The sequence below is a fragment of the Camellia sinensis genome, chromosome 4, assembly GCF_055761805.1.
Source record: "Camellia sinensis isolate YWXY chromosome 4, ASM5576180v1, whole genome shotgun sequence".
NCBI classification, from domain to species: Eukaryota; Viridiplantae; Streptophyta; class Magnoliopsida; order Ericales; family Theaceae; genus Camellia; species Camellia sinensis.
This window is the reverse complement of record NC_138964.1, coordinates 201,390,264-201,403,921: the sequence shown is the minus strand read 5'-3', so window position 1 is coordinate 201,403,921 and position 13,658 is coordinate 201,390,264. Positions and strand designations below refer to the sequence as shown.

Here is a 13,658-nt window from a genome sequence, read left to right as displayed (position 1 = left end):
ATCAATGCGTTACTCCAAAGAAACCCCCCCGTTCCACCTCCAAACGTTCCACCCAACCAAGGAACAGCCCCAGGCCATCTCGCTCCACAGCCCCCTCCACCTAACCCAGAAGGTTCGCAGCACCTTCCTCCCCAACATGAAAACATACCACCTCCACGCCCGCCGGTTGCAGTACTGACTCCTGAAGGGGAAGCTAGCAGCGTCCAGCCTCCATTGGCCGACCATGGCGACAACACCCCCCTCTGGGACGCTGAAATCCGAGCTATGAAACTCCAACTACAAGGGGTCATGCAGAACATCCAGCACAAGCCCTCGGCCACCGCCAACTCACCTTTTGTTGCCTCCATCCGCGACAAACCATTGCCTGCCAAGTTCAAGATGCCTACCATTGACTCCTTCGATGGCACGACGGACCCAGTCGACCATCTGGAAACCTACCGCACCCTCATGGTCCTCCATGCCTTCCCTGATGAGATCATGTGCCGAGCTTTTCCAGTGACACTAAAGGGATCAGCTCGGCTGTGGTTTAGCCAGCTACCGGCGGAATCCGTCTCCGCCTTTCAACACCTCAGTGACTCCTTCCTGAGCCATTTTATTGGAGCCCAGCGTCAGAGGCGCCCGGCCACCCAGCTCCTTAACATTCGTCAGACTGAGGGGGAGTCGCTCCGCAGCTTTGTCACCCGTTTCAATACCGAAGCCCTTCAAGTAGCGGAAAATGACGACAAGGTCATCCTCACCGCCTTTATGGCCGGCCTGCAGTCGTCTGACTTCTTCTTCTCCCTCTCCAAAAACCCCCCAACCACCATGGCAGCCCTACTGTCCAAAGCTCAGAAATACATGAATGTAGAAGATTCCCTGGCCGCTCGACAAGAGCCGACCCCTAAAAATCCGACTCCCAGAGAGAAGAGGAAAGACTCCGAGCCCAGAACCGCCCAGTATAATGACCGCCCCCCCCGAACTGACCGATCGATTCCGACCCGACCGCCCGGTCGGTTCGAGCGGTACACCCCTCTTAACTCCCCTATGGATCACGTCCTCAACCAGATCCAGTGGGACTACCCCCTCAAATGGCCCCTACCGTCCCGAAACCCTTCCACCCGGAAAGATCAGTCCAAATACTGCCGTTTCCACCAAGACCATGGCCATACCACCGACGAGTGCATTAACCTCAAAGACCAGATCGAGACCTTCATCCGCCAGGGCCGTCTCAGCCGATTCACAGACCCCCGTCCCCCACAGAGACAAAGAACTGACCATCCCAGGAACAATCGCCGACGCACACCGCCCCGCAATCCAGCCCCACCAAACGAAGGCCACGATCGCCCCCCACCACAGCCTCGGCCTCCGGGTAATCCCCCCCCACCAGTCGGCGAAATTAGAGTCATTTCAGGAGGCCTTGCTTGCGGGGGGCCATCCCGCTCAGCCCAGAAGGCAGAACTCAGAAAAATCAGACAAGGCTCAGACAAAGCAGTAATGACGGTGGACCGACCTCCCAAACAGTCAAAACAATGGATCGAACCCATCACCTTCACTGATACCGACTGTGCCGGAGTCCGTTACCCACACGATGACCCCCTTGTCATTTCCGCCATCCTCTCCAACTACAAAGTCAGACGAGTCCTCATAGACAACGGCAGCTCTTCAGACATCATCTTCCTCAATTGCTTCCGCCAACTCAAGGTTGGGGAAGAGAGCCTGTCCCCTCTCCAAACCCCTCTGGTCGGCTTCACCGGAGACCGAGTGACCTCCATCGGCTCCATCGATCTGCCTATCACCATCGGTGAGCACCCGCGGCAGACCACTAAGCTGCTCACCTTCCTCGTGGTCGACTGCCCCTCCGCTTACAACATCATCCTTGGCCGCACAGCCCTAAATACCTTCCAAGCCATCACTTCCACATACCATCTGGCCATGAAATTTTCCACCGACCTCGGCGTCGGAACCGTCAAAGGCGAACAAACCACAGCGAGGGAGTGTTATGTCGCCTCACTCAAAGAAGTCAAGCTAAAAGAGGCCATGATCATCGAAGGGCTTGACGTCCGAGACGAGGACGAGCTGGTCAGAGGTGAACCTGTAGAGGAACTCGTTGAAGTCAACATTGATCCCACCAATCCAATCAGAACCGCCAAGATCGGCAGCCAATTACCCGCTCAAGCCAAGGCCGACCTTACTGCCCTCTTAACCGAGCACAGAGATGTATTCGCCTGGACTCATTCTGACATGCCAGGCATCGACCCCTCCTTCATAACCCATCGCCTTAGCATCGAACCCCATTTTCGACCCCACCGCCAGAAGCAGCGCATCTTCCATCCGGAACGCAACACCCTTATAGCCGCCGAAGTTAACAAACTCCTCGAAGCCCAATTCATCAGAAATGTGGACTATCCTAGGTGGTTGTCCAATGTGGTCCTCGTCCGAGAACACAATGGCAAATGGCGGCTCTGTGTCGACTACTCTGACTTGAACCGAGCATGTCCTAAAGACAGTTACCCCCTCCCTCGCATAGATCTGCTGGTCGACGCCACCGCCGGTCATCAAATGCTCAGCTTCATGGATGCCTTCTCTGGGTACAACCAAATCCTAATGCACACATCCGACCAGGAGGACACATCATTTATTACCGACCGAGGTACTTACCATTACCGGGTAATGCCGTTCGGATTGAAGAATGCTGGGGCCACTTATCAGCGGCTGGTTAACACCATTTTCCATCACCAAATAGGCCGGAATATGGAAGTCTACGTCGACGACATGCTAGTCAAAAGCAAATACTCCTCCGACCACCTCACTGATTTACGAGAAACCTTCACCACCCTGCGCAAGTACCAGATGAAGCTCAACCCAGAGAAGTGCGCGTTCGGCGTAGGATCTGGCAAATTTTTGGGTTTTATGGTCAGCCAACGCGGCATCGAAGCTAACCCTGAGAAGATCAAAGCCTTGGTCGAGATGCAGTCACCTCGGACGGTCAAAGAAGTTCAGAGGCTCACCGGCCGAGTGGCGGCCCTTAACCGCTTCATCTCCCGCGCGACAGATAAGTGCTTGCCCTTCTTCAAAGTCCTTCGGCAGACCTTTGAATGGACAACTGAGTCCGAAGAGGCCTTCCAACAGTTAAAGCAATGCATGGCTAACCCCCCCTTCTCTCTCAAGCAATCACGGGTGAGCCTCTCTTTCTCTACCTAGCAGTATCAGAAACCGCAGTCAGTGCGGCTCTCCTCCGAGAAGATGGCTCAGTCCAACGACCGGTCTATTACATTAGCCGAGCTCTCAGGGGCGCGGAGCAGAACTACCCCTTGCTGGAAAAACTATCCCTGGCCTTGGTCATTGCCTCTAGACGACTCCGTCCATACTTCCAAGCCCACTCCATAGTGGTCCTCACCGACCAGCCCCTGAAGAAGGTCATGCAGCAACCGGAACTCTCAGGCAGATTGATGCAGTGGTCAGTAGAACTCAGCCAGTTTGACATCTCTTACCGCCCTCGGACAGCAATCAAAGGGCAAGCTATAGCTGATTTCATCATGGAATTCACTAAACCGACCCCGACCACCACACCCCCGCCCTTACCAACTCCAACAGAGCCAGAAGATCCTCATTCCTGGACTCTCAATGTTGATGGGTCGTCCCGAAGAGAAGGAAGCGGTGCCGGCATCATCCTCACCTCTCCTGAGGGCGGTCACTTCAAATGTGCCCTCCGTTTCCTGTTTGAAGCAAGCAACAATGAAGCCGAGTATGAGGCATTAATAGCAGGACTCCGCCTCGCCAAGGACATAGGGGTCAGCCACCTCCGAGTTTTCAACGACTCCCAACTCGTCGTCGGTCAAATGACGGGGGACTTTGACGCCAAGGACGATACGATGCGAGCCTACAGAGACCTGGCACTCCCCCTTGCTCGCCTCTTCAATACCTTCCACATCAGACATATTCCTCGGGCAGACAACTCCAAAGCAGACGAGATGGCTCAGTTGGCTTCAGCTGACCATCCTACTCTCAGCCATGATGTCCGCATAGAATACCTACACCACCCGGCCGTTTCACCGAGTCTACAAGCTATACAATACATTCATAATGAACCTATCCCATGGGCATCCGACATCCTCCTATTCCTGACCACAGGAGCACTCCCAGAGGACCAGCAGCAGGCTTCCAAAGTCCGATCCCGAGCGTCCAATTACGTCATTATCGACGACATATTGTACAAACGCGGTTTCTCCCGGCCATACCTACGCTGCCTCAATCCAGCGCAAGCAACTTACGTAATGCAGGAGATCCATGAGGGGATTTGTGGCAATCACTCAGGAGGCAGATCCCTTGCCCAGAAGGTACTCCGTACTGGGTATTTTTGGCCAACACTCAGTCAGGATACGACTGACTTCGTGCTCAAATGCGACAAATGCCAACGCTTCGCCAACATCCCTCATGCTCCTCCTACAGAGTTAATCACACTCTGCAGTCCTTATCCGTTTGCCAAATGGGGGATTGACCTGGTCGGTCCCCTTCCCACCGGTCGAGGTCAGACCAAATTCGCAATCGTTGCCATCGATTACTTCACCAAGTGGGTCGAAGCTGAACCCCTTGCCACAATCACCGAGCGGAACACGACCAGGTTTATTTGGCAATCGATCATTTGCCGATTTGGCATCCCTCAAGCCATCATCTCTGACAATGGCAAACAATTCGATAACGCGAAGTACAGAAAATTTTGTGCAGATCTCCAGATCCAACCGTGCTTCTCCTCCCCCGGTCACCCCCAGGCAAACGTCCAAGTTGAAGTCACCAACCGTTCCCTTCTCAAAATCATCAAAACCAAGCTCGAAGCTGCTAAAGGCCTTTGGGCCGAGGAACTGCCCAATGTACTCTGGGCTTACCGAACCACTGCTCGCACCCCCACCGGCGAAACCCCTTTTCGCTTAACATATGGCGCTGAGGCGGTTATCCCGGTAGAGGTCGGCCTCCCCACTCCTAGGGTTTTACATCCGGATCTGGCCTCAGCCGAAGAGCTCCATCGAACACACCTCGATCTAGTCGAAGAGCTCAGAGAAACCGCTGCTGTCAGACTGGCTTCTTACCAGCAGAAAATGAGAACACACTACAACCGCCGAGTCCGACCTCGAGAGTTCTCTGTGGGGGATCTTGTCTTACGAGAAGTGACTCTCGCCACAAAGAATCCAGCCGAGGGCAAACTGGCAGCCAAATGGGAGGGCCCCTACATCGTCAAAGCCCGACCACGACCAGGCACTTACCGACTCCAAGACATGGAAGGCCGAGACCTGCCCCATCCCTGGAATGCAGAACATTTGAAGCGTTACTATCAATAAGTTCATATTTTTGTATTACCAATATTGTTGTATTCCCCTTTTCTTTATATATAACGCAAATTCCGATTGCAGATCTACACTTTCATAATTCAAATGTTTGTATGACGATCCCATAACATTGCCACCGACAGAAATTCAAAACTTCAAAGCCTCGGCCAGACCGAGCACGTCAAAGCCTCGACCAGACCGAGCACGTCAAAGCCTCGGCCAGACCGAGCACGTCAAAGCCTCGACCAGACCGAGCACGTCAAAGCCTCGACCAGTCCGAGCACTCAAAAGCCTCGACCAGTCCGAGCACTTCAAAGCCTCGGCCAGACCGAGCACTCAAAAGCCTCGGCCAGACCGAGCACTCGAAGCCTCGGCCAGACCGAGCACTCAAAGCCTCGGCCAGTCCGAGCACTTCAAAGCCTCGACCAGACCGAGCACGTCAAAGCCTCGACCAGTCCGAGCACTCAAAAGCCTCGACTAGTCCGAGCACTTCAAAGCCTCGGCCAGACCGAGCACTCAAAAGCCTCGGCCAGACCGAGCACTCGAAGCCTCGGCCAGACCGAGCACTCAAAGCCTCGGCCAGTCCGAGCACTCAAAAGCCTCGGCCAGACCGAGCACTCGAAGCCTCGGCCAGACCGAGCACTCAAAGCCTCGGCCAGTCCGAGCACTTCAAAGCCTCGACCAGACCGAGCACTCAAAAGCCTTGGCCAGACCGAGCACTTCAAGGCCTCGGCCAGACCGAGCACTTCAAAGCCTCGGCCAGACCAAGCACTTCAAAGCCCCAGCTAGACTGAACACTCGACCGAGCACTCCAAAACCAAACAAGGCTACATTTTTCACACTTGGTCACATTTTGAAACTTCCCCATAACACTTACTTACTCTCACTTTCATGTTTACACTCTCACTCGTCCGTTTTGAAACCTCCTCATAACACTTACATTTTTCACATTCACTTTCAAATTTACGCTTAACTGTCTAGCTACTACTTGTAACTTACCCTTTATCCTCATTTGTGGACTTTTACTGCACAAAATTTCTTACTCATTTTTACTGCACAAGGTTTTTATTCATTTTTGCTGCACAAACAGTCAGCTGCCAACAGACACAAAATAACATTCGTACACAAATTCATCTTAACCAAACCCTTCATTTATTTATTCATTCACTCATCGAATTACAATGTATAAAAAAAAAAAAAAAAAACAATGAACAAAAATTACAATGTATACACTTAACCAAACCCCACAAAGCACGCCCAGCCCTTCTTCTCCTTGGCTACTCTTCCTCGCTGGATGCTAGATCCTCTTCTTCAACGCCTTCGTCCAGGGGGGTCTGGGCCACATCATCCTCGCCTATTGTCACACTACTCAGGTCCAAGTCTGGAAACAGCTCCTCAGCTCTACGCTTGAACATTTTCCAACCGCTGTCCCAGTACTCGGCCATTTCATGCTTATAGAAGTCGGACTGCTGGAAGCTTTCAATCACCTCTGATTCTGTCCTACCTCCAGCAGTCTTCCTTGACGGGCCCACCCCCCCAGGCTCTTGACCAGCCAGACTCCTGGCGACAGCAGCATCCACCACCATTTGAAATTCGGAGGACCCTTTATACTGCTCCACTGCTGCGACGCATAGATCAGGGTAGGCCGCCTTTTCAGACGCCGCCTTCGCCCTCTCCTCGTCCAGATCCCTTTGCAGAGCCACCCTTCCAGCAGCTGCCGTCGCCCTCTCCTCTTCCATCCCCTTCCTCAGACTCTCTAGCTCCGCCGCCATCTTCACCTTCTCCATCTCCCATTCCCTCAGAAGCCTCCCCTTGTCCTCCTCTGCTCTGGTGCGCTCCTCCCCCAGCTCCTTCAGCAGGTCTCCAATTCTGGAGTCCGCTTCATTCTTCTGCCTGACCAGCTCTTCATTGCTGGTCATAGCCTCCTCGTGCCTCTCGACCGCCACCGCGCAGGCCTTCTCGGACTCTTCCAACTTTTTCTGCTCACCAGCCAGTTGGAACTCCAGCGACACAACCTTACGGCGTGTGTCCTCCAGTTCCAACTTAACTACTGGCAGGTCGGCATAGGCAGTCTCCCAGTCGGCACTGTCCTTCCTCAACTTGGCCAGCTGAGCCCTGGCCTCCTCAGCCTTCAACTTGGCGGCCCCAGCTTTCCTGAGAAGAGCCCCCGCCAAGGTAGTCACCTCCATTTGGGCGGAGCATAACCCCCTCAGCAGGTCGGCCTCACCATACCCAGATGCCGCGCGCAGAGCTCCTTCGTCCACAATCTTCACCAGGCGGTCGGCTCCCGCCCTGGCTGGGCCTTCTTCTCCCTCCATCCTCCCAGCTACCGCGCGCGCATGATAAATAGCCGTGGCCACACGAACCCCCCCTTCCTAGGGGTCGGGCCTCCTTTGAACCTGTTCCCTCCCGCTCAGCGCCGCCTCCCCCACCCCAGCCTCCGCTTGTACTGGTGGACCCACCTCCACAACCTCCACCGTTGGGATGATCTCCACTTCCTCTGGGGCGTCCTTTGCCGCAGGGACCTCTGCATCCGTTGGGGCCACCTTCGCCCTCTTGGCCCCAGACTCCTCTGCAGCCTCCTCTGGGGCCCCCCTCTTCCTCTTCTCCTTCTTTTTCTTCATGACCGTCACCCCCTCTCTGGCCTTTTCCTTTACAAGGTCTACAGGCGGCGGAAGCGGCTCAAAGCTGCCCAAGTCTTTCTCCCCCAAAGGCTTAGGGCGCGGTCGGATCCTCTCCCGCGAGAGCGGTTCAGCCGGTCGGTCCCTCTGCGCCTCTATCAACTTCGCAGCCTTGGCCATAATGGCTCGATCCTCCATCTCCTGTACTCTTCTCCTCTCTTCCAACTCCCCCCGGCCGAGGTCTCCACCTTTCGGCTGCGGTCCCAGCCCCGCCTCAAACAGTGCAGACGGCTGGACAAGATCGTCCCATCTGGCTTTCTCTCTCTCTCTCCACTCCCTCACTTTCTTCACCCTCTCTTCCGCCACCACCCCCAGCCTAGACTCCATCGACCGATTTGGCACCTTCCAGATGGTGCGCACACCCATCCCCCCATTAACTGACACGAAAAACCACCGTGGCCGCCACCCCTTGATCGACGTAGGCAGCCCTGCCACCAACCCCCTGCCCATCACCGCCTGTAGGGTGACCCACGTTTCTTGCTGCCCCGACGCTTTGTAACATGAGAAGAACTCGTCGATCGTCATGGCCTCTCCTCCATTCGCCTTAGGCCACGCACTCGCACAAGCCATCAGAATCTTCCACGCATTGGGCATCAACTGCCCCGGCGCTACCTCCAGGCGATTTAGCACATCAACCACCACTTGAGGCAATGGCAGCCTCAGCCCCCCTTTCAGCGCCTCCTCGTACAGGGAAAACTCCCCTGGCTTCACCATAGACGGCCTTTCCTCTGGCGTCGGCAACCGTAAATCTACCTCCGCCGGAATCTGGTATCGCTCCCTAATCGCCTCCAAATCCGCCACCGTGAGTGTGGATCTGTCCGCCTTAGTGTGCCACTGCCCCGACTCCACCTGGTTTAATGGCTTTGGGGCCAATATCAAGGCCGATGCCTCTGTCCTGTACTGCGCTGCTAACTCCTCCCCATCATCGTCCCCCAACGGGTCTACCCTCACGTTAACTACTCCTTCTTGTGCCATTTCTAGGGCTTGCTCACAAAACACTTCTGACGCAGACACAAGAAAGTTGAGAGAATGCTACACAGATATGTCGCACGCCGTGAAGGAGTTGGATATTTTGAGTTCTTGTACCACGGTAAGTGAAATACATTATACCTAAAACCTACGGTTTTGCCCGTATTCCAGGGATCCACATTAATTTTCGCCCGTTTCAAAACCTTTCAAATCAACCGCCAAAACCGCCTTTTCAAAACTCTTGTACCACGGTAAGTGAAATGCATTATACCTAAAACCTACGGTTTTGCCCGTATTCCACGGATCCACATTAATTTTCGCCCGTTTCAAAACCTTTCAAATCAACCGCCAAAACCGCCTTTTCAAAACCCCCCGTGACCTATCGCTTCATTTCCTGCCCCAACGCTTCATCTTCCCCCACGACACTGCCACGTGTGTGGCCACGATGCACTGTCCCCTCCCCTTACCCTGTCTTTTCCATTTTCACATCAGCACCTTTTTGAACTCCACGCCGCCCTGGTCGGCACACCTCACGGCCGACCCCTCCCGCTCGGCTACCCTCGTGGTCGGCACGTCTCACGGTCGACCTCTCCTGCTCGGTCACCCTCGTGGTCGGCACGCCTCTTGGTCGACCCCTCCCGCTCGGTCACCCTCGTGGTCGCCCCGCCTTACGGTCGACCCCTCCCGCTCGGCCACCCTCGTGGTCGGCCCGCCTCACGGTCGACCTCTCCCGCTCGGCTATCCTCGCAGTCGGCACACCTTCCAGTCGGCCTCTCCACTCGTTTCACACAAATCACATAGCACTCATGTGAAAGATTTGGTAGAATATTTAGTAATTCGTTTGAGGTCTATAACATTTTCTTTTATCAATTTATACTCTATTAAATTTTAATTAAAATTTTTTGAGCCTTCAAGTTTCATTAAATTTTTAATAGTCAGAATCAAATAATAGTTGTTCATCATTTATGATTATCTATAAAGGAACATGATGATTTGACATTTATTTTTATTTTCAAAACTTTAAAACACCAACTTTTAAATTGAAAAAATTAAAAAATATATTATCTGCCAAAAAAAAAAAGGAAAAAATTGAATTATTTTTTGTGCAAAACTAAAAATTTTGTATCTATAAAGGAACATGATGATGGAACATCGATGTGCAAAATTGGAAAAAAATAAAAAAATAAAAACTTGAAAAAATAAAAAAACTGATAATATTCTTAGTTTTAAAACTAAAAAAAAAGGGTTAATATTTTCGGTTTTATTGGATAGTTGAATCAAACCAATAAGTAGAAGGGCAACAACGTTTAATCTCATGCTCTATTTTTTTTTTCCATCGGTTAGTGAAATAATTATCTAAAACATTAATATGCAAAATTGATAATGTTCTTAATTTTAAAAATTAGAAAAAATTGATAATATTTTTAGTTTTATTAAATAAGACTTATTGGTTTAAAAAACTTAAATATGACTTAAACTATCATAATATTTGTAAATAGTGACATGGATAGGCCCACAAGGCATACGGCCCACAGCAAACCACCCCGAACCCATCGCTTGGGGCCAATGGCACAACCCGGTTGACAAGGCCCAGAACAGCTGGAGGCCACCTAGACATGAAGGGCCAACGGCATTTAGGCACACGGCAGGTGGGACACGGGCCACATCAACAGACAAAGATCTGCAGAGTTATTATCACAACACATCACCATTAATGCAACCCATCACAGCATTTATTACAACAGCACTCCCCGCCGGAACAGAGCCTCCATCACCCTAAACAAGATGAGCTATGGCACAGGCTTTCGGCGAAAAAAAGCACGTCACAGGAGACAGGAAAAATGATGACAAAAGGATATAAGCAAGGATAAGAGGAAAGAAAAAGGTTAAGTTATCTCTCTCTTGATCTCTCGATATACAGTTTTTTCATACTCTGCTCTACTAATTCTTGCACCGGAGGGTTCACTGGGGGACTACCCCGTTCCCCCCTGAACTTGCATGCAGGTCATCTGACGGAGTCTCCTTCTTGAGCCGGAGCCTGAAGAGCCTGGGCCGGTCCGACCCATCCACCCGAGAATCGATACCTCATCAAATAGGAATTTTAAAAAATTGACACATTAATCAATATTAAAATCATAATAAAATTACAATTTCGATATGTGCCTGTAAAATCATAATGTAGGTGAATATTACTCAATGTCCTGATTGATGAATGATTCTTTCATTAACATCAACCCAGTTAGAAGAAAACAATATAACTTGTATCAACCAAGAATGACACATAGGAAGCCCTCGTTTCGGAACAGGCATTTTTAGTGATTTTTTAATTTTTTAATTAAAATATAATGTAAAAAAATTAATATATTTGAGAGAATTTTTTGACTTTTTATGAAAAGATGTGTAAAAAGTAGAGTGAAAAGAGAATCTTTGACTTTTTTGTATGAGTTATTGGCTTTTTAATTCTTTTAGTGACTTTTTAATTTTTTGATTAAAAAAGCCACTCGCCAAACGAGGCCTTAGTAGACTATGCTACTATATTCCATATTAATAAATTTTACAAAAAAAAAAAATAACAGACAAAATTTGGAAATTGAGTTGGCTTTTTAATTTTTTGATTATTTTAGCATGAGCTAAAAAGCCTCGTTTGAGAAAGATTTTTTTGACTTTTTGTGAAAGAAAAAATGTAATGATTATGAATTGAATGTGATGTTTTATCTTATTGAACTAAAAAATCTATTTTATTTTTTTTATGTCTATTTTAACAAAAAAAAACCCGAACCTCAAACTTCCCAAACATAGGCAAAGAAATCCTACCTATTACCATGATGTAATTTTGTTCATACACTTATCCCAACAGTATCAATCAATATTAAAATCATAATAAAATTACAATTTCCATATATATCAACTACGAGTCAGGTAAATATAGGTAAAACCATAATGTAGGTAAATATTACTCAATGTCCTGATTAATGAATGATTCTTTCATTAATATCAACTACTACAGACCCTAACAAAAAAATCATCATAAAAGTAAATGAATAAAATTACACTTGCTAAAAATCAAACGGCAACTCCGACAAATCAGTTGGATTTAGTAAATTAGGGTGAAAGAAACCATATTTACGAAGGATCTGATTATTAGCAAAATTTAACGCCTTCTCCATCCCAAATCCGCAAGAATCACCAGCATATGCCGGATTATGATCTCCATTACAATGTTGACATCCCGTAAAATGCGTGATAAACGGTCTCCTCCAACCATCTTTCCCATAGCCCGCATTTTTTAGATACGGTTCCCTCACCACAGCGTAACCCTCGGTCTCTGTCTCCGCTCGTCTTCTCCTTAATTCATGCACCTTCTTCTCTATTCTAACATAACTCTCCGTGACATTATCAATTGTCCCCACTATATCAAGCCAATATCCTTGGAAATAGTACTCACCCTCTATGTAAATCTTATCCGCCCATTTCTCTCTCTCTTTTAATAACAAATAAACCAGACCCGATTGATCGTCTGATCCTGGAAACATCTTATCAGGAAGCGTTGATCTCTGAATCTGGCCCCACTTCTCGAAATCCGGGGTTTGTGGGCCCATGCTCGCCCATACTTGCATGAAATCCATGGACCATTGACAATTTCTGATCAGAAACACACCGGCATTCACACTCACCCAACTTTTTTCCTCATAGATCAAGTGGGCCCAACCATGCACCACCAGATTATGATCTCTGTACCTCTTCAGTGGAAGCTTAAATTCCATATCTGTGAACACAGCGTCCGAGTCGACCCACCAGATCCACTCGGCTTCCGGGTGGGCCACCATCGCGGCCCGAATAAGTGGTAACTTGGCCCAATAAGAGCGCATATTCGGGTGTAGGAAGGTGTTGCTGTAGAACACATCGTAGCCGTGGATTCGGCAATAGTCAACCTTATTCTTGAAAAATCTCAACATCAGATGGTCACCTCTTGGGTTCTTGCAAGGCGACGGCTGTGATCCTGTGACGAGTAGAATCCGATCGCCGTCGCTGCCGGCGGCGAACGACGGGTGGTGGAGGAGCCACTCTCGCCGCTTCTCGTCCCAGTTCTCGATGGGCTTTTCTATGGAGTAACTGAGAGTTGGGTCGTCGTAGAATGTGGGGTTGGCTGGGTCGTGGCGGAGGTCCACGGCGGCGCGTGAACGGGGGTTGCAATATTGGGTGGAGGTGACACCGTCGGAAGCCGATACGTGTTTTGGTGATTTGGTGGAGGTAGACAAAGGGTGGGTGAAGAACCAGAGAGCACAAACCATGAGAGCCATCGTAGCTCCGATGAGGAGGAGAGAGAGGGAGCGTGAGGGCTTGATTTGAAGTGGGTTTTTTGCCATGGTTGAATTGAAGGGTGAGGTGTCTCCGGCGAGATCACAGTAGTGGGCAAGAAGGAAGAAGAAGAAGAAGAAGAAGAAGAAGAAGGGTCATGGGGAATTATAATGAAAGATTGGATTAGGAGGAAGTGTCTCATTGGTTGTCATTTTAATAGTTAATGTGGAGTATCTGGAAGTAAAATATTTTAGGGAAACAATTATAAATATGTGCATATATATATATATATATATTAGGATATTTAGGCCAAAAGTTTAAATTATATTTTTGTTTGGTCAAAAGTTCAAATGTCAAAATATGAGTGATTTTACTTACACCACAAAATAAATTCCATATATCTATTTTC

General features: G+C 49.7%; 1 protein-coding gene across 1 annotated transcript; it reads right to left on the bottom strand.

The window, feature by feature from the left end:
• Positions 1–11,916: 11,916 nt before the first annotated feature.
• On the bottom strand, positions 11,917–13,658 carry LOC114271691 (galactomannan galactosyltransferase 1). The gene has a single exon (XM_028213296.2). It carries the CDS (start codon positions 13,315–13,317, stop codon positions 12,007–12,009), a length of 1,311 nt encoding a protein of 436 aa, XP_028069097.1. The 5' UTR covers positions 13,318–13,658; the 3' UTR covers positions 11,917–12,006.